Below are 19784 nucleotides of genomic sequence, written 5' to 3'. Positions count from 1 at the left end.
AAAAATAATTGAATCATTTGTTTAAAAAATAAAACTGAATTCCTTTTATTAGTTGTAAGAATTTTAGAGATTGAAGAGAGGAAGAAAGTTTGTTCTTGAATAATGAAGAAGCCCTTCGCTTTCTAATTGGTGCACAAATGTGGTGGTCATGAGGATTGACATACCAAGTATTCAAAGGCCAGGGCATGGGGCAGACCAGTTGACGATCAAATGAAAAGAATTCAAGAAAATGTCCAATTAGAATTGGCAATCCGACAAGAGAAACCTTTCCAAAGGACAACAGGGCAATGTATTGAGCATTTTCTAACTGTAATGAATTGTGCACTTATATATTGTCAAAATCCTGCAAATGGTGCACTTATTAAGATCAAAACAAATTATTAATCCTTGAATAAATGGAAATTACATCTCAAGTACCAATATTCTTTGATTAGCGAATATAGTATATCTATTTTGAGACATCACCTACTGATTTTTCTATTTTAACAGAAAGGAACCAAACAAATACAGGAGCCACAGAAATGGTCAGTATAGTATATAACTGGAGTGGCTTACCAAAGTAGATTATCTTAGAGAAGAATATCTTAAGAGTTTCCATAACATAACTATACCTGATCTGGAGCAGAGTAGATAGAACTTTATTCCTAATCCATGTGGTGACTAATATGAGTGTCCCTCATTTGATACTTGGCATCAGAAATAGAAAACAAAAAATCCCTTCCTTAGTATGTCAATCTTTTCTCTTGTGAGTGAAAGCTTCACCCCAAAACTGGAACAAACCATGGCATCCCCTCTGCTCAATGTAACTGAAAGACTGTTAATAAACTACCAGGTTATTACTGAACACCTCTGAAAAGTTAGATTGGAGTGACATTGCTAGGTGACAGGTAAATCTTTCATATAGAAAGAAATTTTCTCAAAGGAACAGTGGATCCCACTACCAATAAAAAGTGATTATATAGAATTTAGTATGAGTAAGCCAAAAGAGAATTTTAAACCACTTAAATTATGTCAAGGTTAATGCAGTCTATGGTACACATGAATATTACTTAATATTAATATTTAATACTGAATAATCTTTCATATTTGAAAGCACAGCTGCTCTGTTGACTGGAGACCAGGTACCAGTGAAAGTAAGAGATATTGACTCAGAATTCATACTCAGCGTTGAAGCAATAGCTTCTTGCTGACCTTGATGAAAACTGTTCACAAACACCTAGCAATCTCTGTGGCCTGAACTTTCCTTTTCATAACATCAGTTTGAATCTAGCTCTAAGCGAAGTCGATAGTTTGTGCTTCTTGAGTGTTGTTGAATTGGACTCATTTAGGCCAGTGGAGAGTGTTTTATTACAAACCCGACTTTTGCCTAGAATGACAAACAGAATTTAAGGAATCAGGAGGTGAGTTACTTGCCATAGTCTTCTCAGCTTCTGGTGTACTATTGCACTCAAAGTATTTTCTTGGCTGGTCCAGGTGAAGTTCTAGTCATTATTAAGCCCCCAGGATGATCATGATGGAGCTACAATGATGGTAAAGCCATAGAATGTCAAGTAGGGATGATTAGATTCTCTCTTGTGGTAGATTGTCATTTGGTGTGGCTCAGTTCAAAAGTAATTATCACATTAGTCCAAGCCTATTATCCCAGTTATGCTGCATTCAAGTATTGACTGTTCCAGAATCTAAGGGGGTATGAATGGTTTCCCTGCATTCTAAGGTGACCTCAGCAATGTGTTGACTAGAGAAGTGTAAAATCATCAATAGCAACTTTTGGATTTCAAATTTAGCCGTGCTTCTGTGAATTCCTGAAATTGATGTCAGCATAGACTAATAAAGATAGGAAACACTGACAGTTTGTCGTCATTACTATCACAAAATATGGGTTACCAATTCCAGTTACTTTAGTGATCAATGCCTGACTCTGATTGCTGTAGATCAGGTTGTGTAAAGACACATAATCAGAGGCACCTAATAAATTTGACCTGCTTGGAGCTTACAGTATAGAAGGGCATTAGGAATTGTATTGAAAAACCACTAGTTATAAATCTTTCAAACACTGGCTCACAATTAAATAAATCTGGTTCAAGATTAATAGTTGGGTGCATGCATATCTATTTCCAGGAATAGTGTCTCAGTCAGGAACCAAGATATGATTCTTGGTTGCTGGTATTCCTTAAAGTTCCAACTTCTGAACCCTGGAGGCATTGAGTATGACTTTTTATAAACGTGAGAATGCTTCATATTTTAATGCAGATGGAGAATAACGCTGACATTTATTGTAATTGATACCTGACTAGAAATCCTTAATTATATATTATTAAAGGATCTTTATTATATACCTGACTTGCCTTATCTCTTAGAATGAGTAGGGCATCTATATGCCCACATTCAGGAGGATGATTTGATGATAATTGTATTACTGATTATTTATGAAATTAATATAAATTGTCCTCATGAAAATCACCTACTAATATTTGTGATCAAGCAAATCTTGCATGCCCTGTAGTTTGACGATCCAATCAATTAATATGGCTGTTGTAAATAATTTTAAGAGCAAACAGTTTACAGGGCAATGTCTGCCTAAGAACTCTCCAGGAGGAAGTGCCTTTGTAATAGGAGGCAAATCTTGTTTCTCAGCCTTATGGCACCCTCTAGTGGAAAACCTTCATCGCACAATACGGTTTATTAATTATTTTTCATGGAGGATTATGAGAAAGAAATACATATTTTTTGATGTTCATTTTAATTTCTCACTCAAGATGCATTCAAAAGTTACCAGATTATTTTACCAGGGGCAAATAGCTTTCTTTAAAAACTGGCAGAAATTGATACAATGGATTGATTGAGTCTTGAGCATGTGTCATGATATTAAGTCTTAAATGTGGAGGCTCGCCATTCACTTCCCCCATTCTGAATTGAGCTCTTTGGTTAGTATTCAATGCCTGGACATTGTATCATGAGAACTAGGAGAAATTGGTTAATGTTGGTTTATTTTTTATTATTTTTGCCTATTCCCTGATGTGAGTTTAGGTTGGAAGGTGGACAATGCCAATTGAATTTCACTGGAATTGAAAAGCAAGGATAATGTTTTATTGGTAAGATTTCAAAAGAGTCACAAACTTCCTTTGCTAGATGGTGGAATCATGTCCATTGTGTAGAATAGAGTTTAAGAAATACTCATCCAAGTTTTTAAACTACGCTTGACATATCAGTGACCTCAGTAGTCATGTGAGAGAGATTGAGCTACAAGGTTGTAACTAGAGCAGCTTAGGAGAGAGAAGTTCACACTGTCATGTGTAGAGTGTGAATAAATACTGCTTGCACACACACCGTGAGATCTGCCAGAGCCTATCTGAAAAGATAAACCCATACCACTACTTAATGTGCCATCTGTTCAAGAGTGAGTTTGGTCCATTCCTCCGGGAAGAATCTTGGGGAAATTAGTCAAGTGCTAACTCATGTACAGACCCTTTGTAACTTTTCTCTGGTCAGCAGTCTGACTGACAACTTAGTCACAATAAAGCTTTTCATAATATATATAGGAAGCCTTCTCACAAAGTGAAATTCATTAAATGAATAATGGAATGAGGGAATCCTTTCAAAACATATGAATTTGCACTACAGGGGAAATTGATATAAAAAAAACATTTGAATAATACTTTAGATTTCAGCAAGATTTGCCAACCATTAAATATTACATCCTGAAAACTGATGTGGTGAAATCCTCAGTACCTTTAAAGCAAATGTGATTGAAGTGCACATACATGGTTGACTAAAATTATTGCTTAGATTCAGATATTGATATCATTCATTCTTATTGAATGTTTAATTCCTATGGAAACCAAAAAATAATTTTCACCATTATTATTTTATGGAATAACTTATGCACTTAGAAAAGAAAACTCCCTAACAAAACACTCATAAAAGGCTGAGGCTTAAAATGAAAGTATGTGCAAGTATGATCATTGAATTAATGTTCCCATTAATTTCTATAAGGAGCTCAGAAATTTGGAACATGAGTCAGATTCCAGCTCCAGTACTAGCAAGCTGTCCTACCCCTATTTAGTTTGGACTTGAAAAGGATAACAACCTATTGCAAGTGATGTAATCTAACCAATTGACCAGGCACTCGTCTGCCATTCACACAGCAAAACCTCTGCAGTAAACTAATGCCAGCAGATGTCACTAAATGGTTAAGAAACAGCCATGTGAGTGATTCTTCCACTTTATCAATTGGTTTTAATGCAGTCTACAACAAATGTGAAACACTTTCTTTAATTCAATAGCAGTAAAGAAAATAAAATTTCAAAAAAGATGCTCTAGAGTGCATGTCTGTTTGTGCGTAATTTCCTTCTTGCCCTCCCCCAGTGGAATTAAGATGGGAATTATTTAAATCCGGATTACAACTAGCACAGCAAGAAATGACTGAGACACATTTCAGAACTGTCAGACAGCAGGTTGCTTTTCTGCAGTATTTCCATGGATCCCAAATAATGAATGAATCTCATCTGTTTGAATGTACTCAGGTATAAGTTGGTCATCTCTTGTTTAAATTGAGCCCTGCCAATGAGCCTGTCTTCAGAGTTTTGACAACACAGTAGCAGTATGCAATAGGTGAGTTAACTTGATGTAACACTAGACTCACTTTCATCGAATTTAATAATAAGCTGCAGGTTTAACGCTTCAAGTATACATCCAAATTTCTATTTGTTTTATGTTGTATGGCAGAATTGTAATTACTTTTATTGTGAATGTCGCTGAATGAACATGATTCTCTGGGGGAAGGCATAATTAAAGTAATGTACCAGATAATTCAGTGTGTGGCATGGTCCAAATGATTTCACTGCTAGGAGGTTGGGTAACTTATATTTCATATTCAACTTTCCCACCTCCCTCACAAAAAAGATGGTTTCAATTTATAGACTTAATTTTACTTCAATAATTATTACTCCAATGGGGAAAAAAGGGTCACTGGACTTGAAACATTAACTCTGTTTTTCACTCTACAGTAGCTGCCAAGCCTGGTGAGTTTCTCCAGCACTTTCAGACCAAAATCGATTTGACCATTCAATGTTGTTAGTGTGATGATATTCTTCAGGAAAGCTTGTCACGTTTGCTAAGCAATGATCATTTTCACTTAAAAATAATTCAGGATATGTGAATCCGGCTCTTGATATTTTCATTTGACAAGAATACATGGGCAGGAAAGTGGAGTTGATATGCAAATGCAGTCATTTCTTTGAATGACAAAGCAGGCTCAAACAGCTGTTTCTCATTTAATGTTTTTCTTAATTTTAATCAACCCATTATGTCACACTTTTAAGGCAGGTGGACATTCTGACCGGGAGTAGGGACACTACTGCTGTGCCACAATACGCTGTGCATTGTTCTTGAGTCCAGATCATTAATTACTTTGAAATGCAATGCCTATTGGTTTTTGGTGAATCTGATAATCTTTGGTGCAGAGCATCTTCACAAAACATGCAATGAATTAAGCATGTGAAGCAGCTTTAGTTGTTAGAAATGTTATTGTTTTCAACTCTGAAGCAAAATAGCAGAAATAGAGGTCAAAATGTCAAGACTGTAATAAACACAGATCCATTTCTGCCTGACAGCACCAGCTCCATCTTTTTAATTTATGAGTCAGTGGTATAACAATAGCAAAAGTCAGAGGAGAGATTGAAGCAACAATCTTCACAAATGCTGAGCAAAATAAATGTAATTTTTTTTAACTGTCACAGAAAGAGATTCAACAACATTATTATCTTTAAAGGGTTGGAAACGCTCTAAGTCTTCTTGATGAGGGGTAACATTTTGTTAATTAATAGCATTCATCAGACCCGAAACCTGATTCAACAAAGTGTTCAACAAGGTTCCGCATGGTAGACTGGTGAGCAAGGCTAGATCACAGGGAGCACAGGGGGCTAGCCAATTGGATACAAAATTAGCTTGGAAGGTAGGAGATAGAGGTCAGTGGTAAAGGGTTACTTTCAGACTTGAAACCTGTTACTAGCAGTGTACTACAAGCATCGATGCTGGGTCCACCTCTTCTCATTTTTTAAAATAAATAATTGGAATGTGAATGTAGGAGACATGGTTAGTAAGTTTGCAGATGACACCAAATAAGGTGGTATAATAGCCAGTGAAAAAGATTACCTCAGATTACAGTGGGACGTTGATCTGATGGGCAAATTGGCTGCGGAGTGACAGATGGAGTTTAATTTAAATAAATGTGAGGTATTGCATTTTGGCAAGGCAAATCAGGACAGGACTTTTACAGTTAATGGCCCTAGGTAGTGTTGTTGTAAAAAAAAACTTTGCAATGCAGGTGCATAATTCCTTGAAAATTGAATCACAGATAGACAGGTGGTGAAGAATGCATTTGGCATGCTTGCCTTCATTGGTCAGAACACTGAGTATAGGGGTTGGGAGGTCTGTTCTGGCTGTACAGGACATTGGTGAGGCCAGTTTTAGAATGCCATGTAAAATTTTGTTTCCCCTCTATAGGAAGGATGTTGTTATATTTGAGATGGTGCACAAAAGATGTTGCTGGGAAAGGAGAGTTTGAGTCCTCAGGAGAGGCTGAATTGGCTGGGGCTTTTTCTCCTGGAGGCTGAAGGGCAACATTTTAGAGGTTTATAAAATCATGAGGGACATGGATAGGGTGAATAGCCAAGGTCTTTTTCCTAAGGGGGTGAGGGTATAGCTTTAAGATGAGAAGGGAAAGATTTTAAAAGGATCTGTGGGTGGTGCGTATATGGATTGGGCTGCCAGAGGAAATGGTGGAGGCTGTTACAATTGCAACATTTAAAAGGCACTTGGATGTACATATGAGTAGGAGGGGTTTAGAGGAATAAGGTATAAATGTTGACAAATGTGACTAGGTCAGACTGGGATATCAAATCAGTGCAGATGAGTTGAACTAAAGGGTCTGTTTTCATGTTGAATGATTCTATGACCTAAGTTTTAACTCTTAGCTTTTAACAGCTGAAATATAGTGGTTGGAGTACAGATTTGTATTGGCTTCAGAGAGCACACAGGGCAGTTGTTGTTATTTAATTTGGCCTGTTTGAACATGATGTAGGGACAGGTGGGATTTGAAAGCAAATCTTCTGGCTCAGAAGTAGGGACACTACCACTGCCACAAGACCCTTCATGATAGGACTGTTCTGTGGTGATGCTTTGAAAGGGCTTTCCTGAGATTGGAAATTGAAATGCTTTATTGACAGAGGAGTAGAGTTATTTAGTGGTTTTTAAGGTGTTTTGAATTCTCATGCCTGCCTCCAGTGTAGTTGTTATTATGGAAGGGAGAAGAAAGAATAGAGTATTATTTAAATAGAGAAAAACTGCAGGAAGCTGCAACACAAAGAGACTTAGGGTTACTTGTACATGAAACACAGAGAGCTGGCACAGACGTGTGGCAGCTAATGAGAAAGGCTAATGGTTTGTTGGCCCCTTTTACAAGGGATTGGAATAGAAGATTAGGGAAGTCTTACTGCAACTGTGCAAGCTGCTGGTGAGACCATTTCTAGAGCACCATGAGCAGTTTTGCTCCCATTATTTAAAGGAAGGAAATCACTTCATGGGAGGCAATTCAGAGAAGGTTCACAAGGATGATCCCTGGTATGGAGGGATTGTCTTATGAACAAATGCCTAACAAGTTGGGATTCTATTCACTGAGGTTTAGAATATTGAGAGATGATGGATCTCATTGAAACATAGGATTCAGAGAGGGGTTTGGCAGGGTAAATGCTGAGAGGATGTTTCCCCTCATGAGAGAGTCTAGGACCAGAGGGCATAAAGAGAGAATAAAGCGTCGCAGAAACGTTATATCTTCTCTCAGAGCATTGACAGTATGGAACACTATGCTATGAGAACTGTGAGAGCAGAGTTCTTGTGTATCTTTAAGGCTGAGTCAGATAGAGTCTTGATCATCAGGGGAGTCAAGATTTAATGGAAACAACAGGAAAGTAGACGTGATCCTATTGAAGGGTGGAGCAGGCTCTATGGCCAAATGGCCTATTTGTTCCTATTTCTCCTGGTCTTGCCTCTTACCTGAGAACTTTCCCAATTGGAGGGAATTAATCTTTCTATTCTGTATACCTGAGAAGCATTTATTTTTAACAGTCTTGTTATTCATTGACTGTCTAGAATTTGAGAGACATATGTTTGAAATATGGTTGAAATGTTTGAGGATTGTTCTGCTCTAGAATTTTGCCCTCTTTCTCCACAGGGCGAATTATCTGTCAGAGATGCACTGTTGTAATGCTGAATTGAGACCAACATCTTTCATAGGGAGCATAATTAGATTGTGTCTGTAGATCTCCTACTAACCTACCCAGAAGTGATTTTGCTGAGGGTATGCATGAAGAGAGGCATATTAATATCAATCAAGATTAATATGTGTGCAAGGAGAGTAGAGACAAAATAAGTGGGAAGAAAATAAAGCTTTGACAACAGCTGGGGAAAGAATGCCAAAAACATTGCTCAAATCTTAATTTTACTTATTATCTTGATGTCTTTTTATCCTCTAATCTAGTGGCTGTGAGTCTACCAATACATCAGTTTGTGAGTCTACATTCTCTGATTAACCGTTGACTCCACATCATGTTCAGTCTCATTACAAACTGCTGCATCTGGGCTCGGAAAGTTCAGGAGCCAATAAGGTACGTGTCTTTCTATCTTGTTGATGTAAAGGGAAATATCTTACAAGAAGTATTTCTACTTGGAGAAGGAAACAGTGAGACAATTTTTTATATTTTATGTAGCAGGATCTTTGACACCCATTGATAAAAGAATTCATAAAATCCCTACAGTGTGGAAGCAGGCCATTCAGCCCATCGAGTCCACACTGATCTCTGAAGAGCATCCAACTCAAACCCATCCCACTACCCTATAACCTTACATTTCTATGTCCCTGGACAATATGGGAAATTTTAGCATGGTGAACCCACCTAACCTGCACATCTTTGGTCTGTGGGAGGAAATCGAAGCGAGGAAATCCACGCAGACAGCCGCCCAAGGATGGAATCTAACCCGGGTCCTTGGTGCTGTGAGACAGCAATGCGAACCACGAGCCTGTGCCACCGTGTCTGTGGCTGCACTTTTTAAGAATGGTTTGCACCAGAGATTGTACAAAGTGCTGCTGGTGATTCTACTTTTGGAATACTATGAGCTATTTTGTTCCCGTTATTTAAGGAAGGATATCGTTTTATTAGAGGCAGTTCAAAGAAGGTTAATGAGGATCATCCTTAGAATCCTAAGAGGCTGAATGGCCTACTCCTGTTCCTATTTATTATGGTTTTAGGGTCTTTAATATAATGTTTTGAACCATCCAAAGATTGGGACTAAGCTACATTGAGATGGAGCCTTCCACATCCATCAAAGTTTTACCTGCACATCCACTAATATCATTTATTGTATCCGTTGCTCCCGATGCGGTCTCCTGTACATTGGGGAGACTGGACGCCTCCTAGCAGAGCGCTTTAGGGAACATCTCTGGGACACCCGCACCAATCAACCACCCCGCCCTGTGGCCCAACATTTCAACTCCCCTCCCCTGGGCCTCCTTCACCGCCGCTCCCTCACCACCAGACGCCTGGAGGAAGAACGCCTCGTCTTCCGCCTCGGAACACTTCAACCCCAGGGCATCAATGTGGATTTCAACAGTTTCCTCATTTCCCCTTCCCCCACCTCATCCTAGCTTCTAACCTCCAGAAACTCGATCCCCTGACCTGTCTGCTCTTCCAGCACCACTAATCCAGAATCTGGTTTCCAGCATCTGCAGTCAATGTTTTTACCTACATTGAGATAGTCAAATGCTGGGTGCCACATGTGACCTGTGAATGATTTTTCTCTATTGGGTCTATATTATTTCTGTGGCTTGATTTTGACTCCGATTGGGAAATATAAATAGAAACATTTTCCATTCCTGAGTATCAATGCCCTAACTGTAAATACACATAATTTTAACACTAAACACAATTCATTTATTGTAGTCATCTTGTGATGACCTCCGTAGCAGAGAATGAGTAACTTGAAGTTATTTTTCGCAACAACATGTCGGGGGAACTGACTGGGGACGAGTGGAAGATGGGAAGCAAAGATGATGCATAGGGTGGGGGAAAGGGACAGTATTCTTTTCAGTACGTTGTTTATTTTAAATCCTCATCAAAATTGATTGTTGAGGTTTTCTAGAATCCTGAAAACTTATATCCTGTGCTGTCTGAGTTGTGACATTATGCTAATCAGGAGCCAGAAACAACACTGAATGAGGATTTGTGCATAAATCAAGTGTTAGCCAAACTAAATTCAATGTCAAAAAGATGGATTATACAATTTCAGACCGTGCTTGTCCAATTCTATTGCAGGAAACATTTTTGCACCTTATGTTCATTAATATTAGATTACATAGCAGAGTGGCACAGACACTGCACACTGGTACAGTGGATAGCATCAAAAATGTGAAGGCACGTCCTCAATCTGCTTCAGTGCACTTGGCCTTGCAAAGAGGAATGAACACTAAATGCTGCAGACAGCAACTTTGGTTCTTCCAGCAGTCAAGCAAATTTGCAGAAGTTTGGAAACTGGCCACAGAATCATGTGACCTATAATAAGTGTAGGGTATAACTACAACTAAAAGAATATGCCTTTGCTGGAGAAAGAATATTTTTGAGTAGAAAAGTCTTAATTTTGATTTTGATTAGACACAGCAACCAATGTTTATGGAACTTATGTACAATATTGTTATCATAGGCATTACGTTGATTATCTGACGATGATTTTTTTGATCCAGTTTGAATAATCTATTGATTAACAATGCACTTCTCACCTTTTCTTTCAGAAATGTTACTCTGCTGATCCTTGGTCTAAGCCATACAGGGAAAACTGCAATAGTGAAAGGAATACAAAAAGGTAAAGAGAAAACTGTTACCCTCAGACCTGGTGAAGAGCAAACTGCTTGTTAATTTTTTTTCAGGGAACAAGAAGACATAAATAAAGCATAGTAAATGGGCATGGACAATTCATATATTGAATTGAATTTAATTGATTGTCACGAGTACCGAGGTACAGTGAAAAGCTTTGTCTTGCGAGCAATACAGGCAGATCACATAGTTAAGTAGCATAGATAGTAAATAAAAGGTAAACAGCGGCAAAAAACAAAAACACAGGTACAGGCAAATAAAGAATTTCAATAATAATATTGTCACCCTTAATAATGGCAACAATCAAGGTAAAGTCTGAAGTGTTTTCAACCAAACCTCAGTCAGAATTGCTAAGAAGGTCCATTTTGACCGCTTCATGAGAATCCCACTATCACAAAGCCAGTCTTCAGACAAGTTCATTCACTCCCAATGGAATAAAGAAACTTTAGAATTTGCACAGGCTACAGCAAAAGGAATGAGAATATCCTAATTGTGGTGCTAAATGTTAGAATTTAAGTAGCTGAGTTTTGAATCATAGAACAGGACCCTAGGCTTTTACCATGCTTAAGCTTCTACTTACAAGCACGTTAATTACAGCTGCACTTCCAACTCAACAGCCACAGTGGCAGCCTGCTCCTACACATAGATAGATATGAATATAAATAAAATTGAAATTAATACATAATTATCAATGCTAAAAAGAGACATAAAGTCAAAGCTATTCATCTTGCACTCATCAGGATTGGAATTTGGTTTTCCAGATGGCTTTGATGGGCTACTGCTCAGGAGGCAGCTAATTAAGACAAGTCTGTGGTATTAGGGGCAAGGTACTGGCATGGAGAGAGGATTGGCTGACTGGCAGAAGGCAGAGTGTAGGGATAAAGGGGTCTTTATCGGGATGGCAGCCGAAGACTAGAGGGTCCAAGAGGGTCTGTTTGTGACCACAATATTCACATTATACATTAAAGATCTGGATGAAAGAACTGAGGGTGTTGTTGCTAGGTTTGTAGGTGACACAAAGGTAGGTAGAGGGACAGGTACTGTTGACAAGGTGGAGAGCTGCAGAAGGACTTGGGCAGGCTAGGGGAGTGGGCAAAGAAGTGACAGGTGGAATACAACGTGGGAGATTGGGAATGAATAGAGGTGTGAACTATTTTCTGAAAGGGGAAACGTTTTGGAAATCTGAAGGACAAAAGGACTTTAGAGAATTTTGAACTAGTACTCCTAAGGTTAACATGCAGGTTCACATTTGGCAGTTAGGAAGGCAAGTGGAATGATGGCATACAGAAAACAAGGGCAGGGATGTACTGCTGAGGCTGTGTAAGGCTCTGGTCAGACCGCATTTGGAATATTTTGAGCAGTTTTAGGCCCCATAGCTAAGGAAGGATGTGCTGACATTGGAGGGGGTCCAGAGGAGGGTCATAATAATGATCTTGGGATTGAAGGGCTTGTAATAGAATAGAATAGAAATTTATCATCACATGTCCTTTACATGAAAAATACAGTGAAAAATAGTGCAATCACCCCACCACAGTGCCTTCATCAATGACAGAAGTCATGCATAATAATTAAAAAAGTAAAACTAAGACAACATTCATCACAGTTAAGTTATCAGCTCCAGGGCTTGGGGAAAGCCAATTTAGGATCGATGGAATACCCTGAAGACACAACTGGGCCAAGACCACCACACCACGCTGCTGGACACAGGGCCAGAAGAAGAGCTTAGAAGACGACCATACCAGGGCGAGACCACCAGTCCTGAATGAGACTGCCTCCTGGGCCGCTGGAATACCTGGATTCTGAAGACAAAGAAGACCTCCACATGGGGATGAGATCTCCACACCAGGACAAGATCACCATGCCTGGAGACAGTCACATAGTAAGAACGCCACACCAGGCTGCAACCATCTTTCTCCTCCTTCAGGTGCCCAGACTTAGCTATCGACCTGAAGCCTTGGCCTAGCCTGCGGGTCGAGGCCAGGGGAGACAGCCTGGGACCTGTTCCTCGCTCACTGGTAAACCACGTGCTAGGGTAGAGACATGTCCGGCTAGTCCTGGCTTTGCTGCTGCCTCCAGAATCCTCCTCTTTCATTTGCCACTTTCCAGGCTCGAAAGAAAACAACGAAAGAATTAGTGAAAGAGCAAAAGTAAAAAGAAGGAAAAAAAGAGAAAGAAAGCTGAAAGGAGCAGGCAGACCTTCGGCTCATCCCCCCCCTACTCTGTCACCATCTTGATAAACAAAGAATATGAAGAGCAGCTGAAGACTCTGAGTCTGCATCTGATGGAGTTTAGAAGGATGTGGGGGGATTTCATTGAAACGTACAGAATAGAGAGACTTGAATAGACTAGATGTGAAGAAGATGTTTCCACTAGTAGGAGAGACTAAGACCCAAAGACATAGCTTCAGAGTGAAGGACAACCTTTTAAAACTGAGATGAAAACTTTCTTCAGCCAGAAGGTGGTGCATTTGTGAAACTCATTGCCATAGAGAGCTGTGAAAGCCAAGTCGTTGAGTGTCTTTAAGATAGAGATAGATAGGTTCTTGATTAATAAGGAGATTAAGGGTTACAGAGAGAAGGTAGGAGATTGGGGTTGAGAAACCTATCAGCCATGATTGAATGGTGGAACAGACTTGATGGGCAGAATTGTCCAATTCTGCTCCTATACCATATGGAATAGTGTAAGAAAACAAGTTTTGAAAGAAAACAGCAATTTAAGCAGAATGAGAAAAGGGTGCTGAATAATTAGACTGTCATTGCATGGAGATGCAGCAAGAACTGTTAACTGAGAGAAAGTGAGGGATGTAGATGCTGGAGATCATAGTCAAAATGTATGGCGCTGGAAAAGCACAGCAGGTCAGACAGCATCCAAGGAGCAGAAGAGTTGACATTTTGGACATAAGCCCTTCATCGGGAATTGTTAACTGTCAACCTAAATAATCTGAATGATCAGACAGGTAGGTTGACATTGGCTTGGACCTTACCATAGGCATGTAGCAGGGATTGGAAGTCTCCATGACCCTTTCATCAGTAATAAAGTTGCAATGCATAGATGAATGGCTTTTGCCTACAAAGGACAGGATACTTTGTGTTACTATATGTAGTTTCTAGTATATGCAAATAAATCATGTTGTGAACCCAACTGTTAATCTTAAAAAGGTTTCCGGTATAATTCTTAGCACAATTAGAACTATTAGTGAAATGTTATTCAGTATTAGACTCGCATCTAATGTTTGTGTGGAATTGCGTTGTTTACAAGGAGGGATTGGTTGCGTACTAGTGCCATGTTACACACCAAAAGCATTATCTGGTATGATCCACCAGTAGTTGGGATATTTGGCTTACATCCTTGACATCAGTTTACATCGGCATTGAACTTTATATCGCAATGCTCATTTGTATTGCAAGCAAAATGACTTTTTGGCTTGAAGGGTGAATCCCTTTGGAGAAAACCACTCAGGTAATTACGCAAAGTAATACCTTGACTCAGGGAGCTTCACCTTTCAAATTTTTGAGACATCTTCCCCTTTCAGAATAATCTGAGATAGACTGGGAACCATTCAGGACCTAAATGGTATAGTCCCTTTTGTGAATTTGCACATTATGCAGTGTGTGATGATCTGATCAGTGTAGCCATTATTAAGCAGGACTGATTGATATGCCCTACCTCATTATTAAACCTAGACATCAATAAATAGCTCTACTTACTAGTCTGTTGATATGGTTGATCTTGTAGTATATGGAAAATCCCAAAGTATAGTGAGCAGCTTGCGATAGATAGTAATAGAGAACACATTGGCAAATTTTCCAACAAATACATCAAAAACTAATTTTATTGCTCATTTCAATAGTGATTTTGAGTACAGGATAGAGTTTATTAAGCTGTGTAAAGAAATTCTTTGCATTTGCAGATACAAATATTGCAAACTTGTCATTTATGTTTTGAAGTTGTGCAAGAGATAGGAGGTTAGTGTTCCTTCCATCAGTGATACATTTCTCAAGGTAACCAACAACGAAGCTAGCAAGTGCTGTGCCTAGAAGGGATACCATGGCAACATCATCTATTTGGGCATACATGATGTTATTGAAACTGAACTCAACTACATGAGATACTAAGTTCATGAGTACAATGAATACATTTTCAGACTCCAGTGCCTTATCTAGATTGCCATGATATAGTGGCGTAGAGCAAATGTCAATGGCTTCCTTAACCAGTACATTACAGAATAATGTAGCAATGCTACAGGAGCACATAGGCATCATATTACACCTGGAAGTCTTGTATCGTCTTCATAAAAGTGAAGAAATCCTTCAAAGTGCATGTGGAAAATACAGTTAAAACTGGTTGTGGCTGTTCATTTAACCATTTCGTTAATTCCTACTTTGCAGAGCCAGTCATAGATAAAATAGTCGTATGTTTCAGGAAGCTCATACAAATATGGGCACAGTAAGGTGTGAGGGCAAATTCTATCATATATAACATTAAGCAGGCTATCACTCTTTTGTAAGTCCAGCTGTAACTTGTCCTTGAATATAGCTGTGCAGTCATTTGTAGTGGTGGGTTCTAGAGATGTAAACATGGAAAGGTCATTGTGTCCAATTTTGTTAGTCATGTTTGTTGAGTATGACTACACCAATCCCTTTGTCAGATTTACAAATATGTGTATTGGGATTTCTCTTGAGCCTGCACAGTACGATCAAACATTTGCCTTGCATATGAAAATTTGCCAAGTCTTTGAGTGTTTCACAATATGCATGTCCCAGATGTATTAGACGTGTTCTCAGGGCTTCAGAATCCTGGTTGGATGCTGGCTTGTGATGATAAAGGAGTCCAAACTCAGTTCAACCAGCTCAGACTTGCAAATTTCTGAAGACCATGCTCACCTTTAAATATGGCTCTGTTCTTAGACAAGATTTATTAACTATGACTGTGTGGAGTTTGCACGTTCTCCCCGTGTCTGCGTGGGTTTCCTCCGGGTGCTCCGGTTTCCTCCCACAGTCCAAAGATGTGCAGGGTCAGGTGAATTGGCCATACTAAATTGCCCGTAGTGTTAGGTAAGGGGTAAATGTAGGGGTATGGGTGGGTTTCGCTTCGGCGGGTCGGTGTGGACTTGTAGGGCCGAAGGGCCTGTTTCCACACTGTAATCTAATCTAATCTAATCTAATCTAATTCTGACTGTTCGAGGAATTATACCAGAAACCACTTTGCAATTAGTTGTTGAGCTCTGCTGTGACTCATTCATGTGCGGAAGAAATTGAATATTTTAACACACAGGACTTTGCCTTGATCTTTATATTGCACATTTTTAATTAAGAAAAGGGTTGTAGCTATTGCAATACCTGCTCCATTCCCCATGCAATGCCCTGCCCAATGCCTGGTTTGCATTTTTTCAGCTATTTAAGATGCACAGTTAATAATTTCTATTGGATTTCTGAGCCAACCAATGAGCAAACTCATCTCATATAGTATGAGTTGGTATACACTTTATAAATTTTGCTTATTGTATCACACTCTTGATTTCATTTTCTGTCTCTTTTTAGCAATGTTTAAGTTCTGTAAAGCACACAATTGTTAATGCATAGGAGCACTGAAGATTTGAGCTCACAAATTAGCCATGCCTCAAGCAGTGCAGTTGCAACCATGATATCTTGCCCACAAAATGAAAATTGTTCAGCTATGTACTGTACACCAAAGGCAGTGCAAATCAATTGGACCAGCTACCACCCCATCAAACTACTCATAATCACATTCACAATTAGCAGCAAAATATGCTATCGAAAATGCTATCAAGTGGCATTTATTCAGCAAGAACTGGGTCACTGATATTCATTTTGGGTTTGGCCAGGACCACTCCACTCCAGACTTATATTTCAACTTTGGTCCAGAACTGAAGTAAGAGTGACTGACTCGGCCAATGATATGAATGCTAAGCCTACAAAAGCAGGTTAGAAGCTAATTATTTTGCGGTGAGTAACACGTCTCCTGACTCCTGACTCCCAGCATCTGTCCACAAAACACAAAATGGGAGGATGATGGAACACTCTCCATTTACCTGGTTGATTTCAGCCCCATCAATACTGAGGAAGATCACTATCATCCAGATGTGAGCAATCCACTTGCTTAATACCCCAGCAATGTCTGAGGTCCACAAGATTCACTGCAGCAACTTGCCAAGGCTCCATTGACAACACAGTCCAAAATATTCAGGAGTATGAGATTGTTTTGATAATACAAGATGGATTTGTACATGAGCAAGAAATTAACTTGCAGTGAATTACCTAGAATCCATGTGGTTGGAGATAAAATGAAACAAGGGATAGATACATTGGTCAGAGTAGTCCAAAGGCCCCATATATAATAGACGTCTTACAGTAGAGCAGAGAATAAATCAAGACACAATAAAAGTATGTTAAAAAGCATTAAAATACATTAAATATGGGTGATTTTAATCTTCATGTTCATTTGGAAAATTAGACTGACAGAGATATCCATAGGAAAAGGAATAGTGAATTCAGGATAGTTTCCTAAAACAATATGTTGTGGATCCATCAAGGGATCAGGCTATTTGGATCTGATAATGTGTAATGAGACAGGTTTTATAATTGATCTCAGATTAAAACATTTTATAGAGAACAGTGACCATAAATTGATAGTATTTAAAATTCAGTTTGAGAGTGAGGAACTTAGGTCGGAAGAAACTGTACTCAACTTAAATAAGGGAATTATAGTGAATGAGAGTAGGATTGGCTGGAGTGCACTAGGAATTGGGTTTAATAGGAAAGATGGTTGATGAATAAAGGCAAGCTTTTTTAAAAAAAAAGTTCATGACTTGCAGATAAAATATATCCTAGTGAGGAAGAAAGATTCTTGGAAAGGGATAAACTGACTATAGTTAACCAAGGAAGTTACGGACAGTATCAAATTGGAAGAAAAAAACATACAATGTTGCAAAGAGTAATGTTAAATCAGAGAATTGGCACAGTTCTAAAAACCAACAAAAAAGACCAAAATATTATAGAGAGGAAGAAAATAGGTTGAGGGCAAATTAGCAAGTAACATTAAAAATAGACAGTAAGAGCATTTTTAAATATATGAAAAAGAAGGAAGAGGCATCAGTGAACATTGATCTCCTGGAGAATGAGACTGACAAAATAAAAATGGAGGGTCAGAAAGTAGAAGAGTTGAACAAATATTTTGCATCAGCATTCATGGTAAAGGATACTAATAGCATGATCAAAATGCTAAATAGTCAAGGTCTAAAGTTGGGGGAGCTGGGGTGAAACAAACCTAATAACCAGCACTAGAGAAACAAATGGGGCTAAAGGCCAATAAGCCCCCAAGACCTGATGGGTTACATCCTAAGATTTTAAAAGAATGTGTTACTGAGATCGTGGATATGGTAGTGGTATTCATACAAGAATACTTAGACTCTGGAGAGTCCCAGAGGATTGGGAAACTGCCAATGTAATACCCTTATTCAAAATGGAAGGGAGACAAAAAAGACATGTAACTATAGGCCACCAGTTTGTTGGTCATTGAGAAATGTTCGAGTCTATTATCATGGATAATATAACCAAGCAGAGTCAGCATGGTTTCATTAAATGGAAATCATATCTGAATAATGTATGATTGTCTTTGAGGAGGTAACAAACAAGATAGATGAAGGGAAACTTGTTGATGTAATATATTTGTATTTTTAAAAAGCATTCAATACAATAACACAACTACGGCTACTTAGTACGATATAATTCATGGTTTTGGGTAATATAATATCATGGATAGAGGATTGGCTCGGAGAAGACAAAGAGTTAGGATAAGGGAGGTATTTTCAGGATAGCAACCTCTAAATATTGGAATGTTACAAGGGTCAGTGCTGGGGCCACAATTATTTACAATATATATGAATGGCTTTGATGACGGAAGTAAATGTACTATCACTTTGTTTGCAAATGACCCAAAAATTAGTGAGAAGGCAAGATAGTGAGGATGACACAAAGAGTCTATCAATGGATAAAGACGGGTTAAATGACTGGAAAAGAGTCAAAACACAACTGGAATACTGTGAACAGTTTTGGTCCCCTTATTTAAAGAAAGATATACTCACATTGATGACAGTCTGGAGAAGGTTCACTGGGTTGATCCTGTGTATGGTAGGATTTTCTTACGAGGAGAGATTGAGTAGTATTCATTGGAGTTTAGGAGAATGAGAGGTGACTTTATTGAAACATATAAGTTTCTTAGGGGGCTTGACAGGGTAGATGTGGAGAAGTTGTTTCCCCAATTGGGAACTTTTATGACCAGTGGGCATAATCTCAGAATAAGGGGTCACCCATTTAAGACGGATATGAGGAAGAATTTTTTTCCATTAGAATGTGTGGAATTCTTTACCACAGAGGGCTGTCAAAGCTGGGTCACTATGTATATTCAAGGCTGCAATAGACAGAAGTTATGAGGAACAGAATCAGTATAAAGATAAGATAGGAAAATGGAGTTGAGGATTATCAGAGCTGAAAATGTGTTGCTGGAAAAGCGCAGCAGGTCAGGCAGCATCCAAGGAACAGGAGAATCAACGTTTCGGGCATAAGCCCTTCTTCAGGAATGAGGAAAGTGTGCCCAGCAGGCTAAGATAAAAGGTAGGGAGGAGGGACTTGGGGGACGGGCGTTGGAATTGCGATTGGTGGAGGGAGGTCAAGGTGAGGGTGATAGGCCGGAGTGGGGTGGGGGCGGAGAGGTCAGGAAGAAGATTGCAGGTTCGGAAGGCGGTGCTGAGTTTGAGGGATTTGACTGAGACAAGGTGGGGGGAGGGGAAATGAGGAAACTGGAGAAATCTGAGTTCATCCCTTGTGGTTGGAGGGTTCCTAG

General features: G+C 39.1%; 1 protein-coding gene across 1 annotated transcript in view; it reads left to right on the top strand.

Moving 5' to 3' along the window:
- Positions 1-4407: 4407 nt before the first annotated feature.
- LOC122557159 (ADP-ribosylation factor-like protein 13B) overlaps positions 4408-19784 on the top strand; it is a 51033-nt gene continuing 35656 nt past the window's right edge. The window contains exons 1-3 of the mRNA XM_043704528.1: positions 4408-4611; positions 8537-8663; positions 10841-10911. Coding sequence (XP_043560463.1) covers positions 8605-8663; positions 10841-10911 — 130 coding nt within the window. The 5' untranslated portion in view covers positions 4408-4611; positions 8537-8604. The remainder of the gene's footprint in view (positions 4612-8536; positions 8664-10840; positions 10912-19784) is intronic.

The sequence above is a fragment of the Chiloscyllium plagiosum genome, chromosome 15, assembly GCF_004010195.1.
Source record: "Chiloscyllium plagiosum isolate BGI_BamShark_2017 chromosome 15, ASM401019v2, whole genome shotgun sequence".
NCBI classification, from domain to species: domain Eukaryota; kingdom Metazoa; phylum Chordata; class Chondrichthyes; order Orectolobiformes; family Hemiscylliidae; genus Chiloscyllium; species Chiloscyllium plagiosum.
Note: the sequence above shows the minus strand (reverse complement) of the source record. Positions and strands in the feature narration are given on the sequence as shown.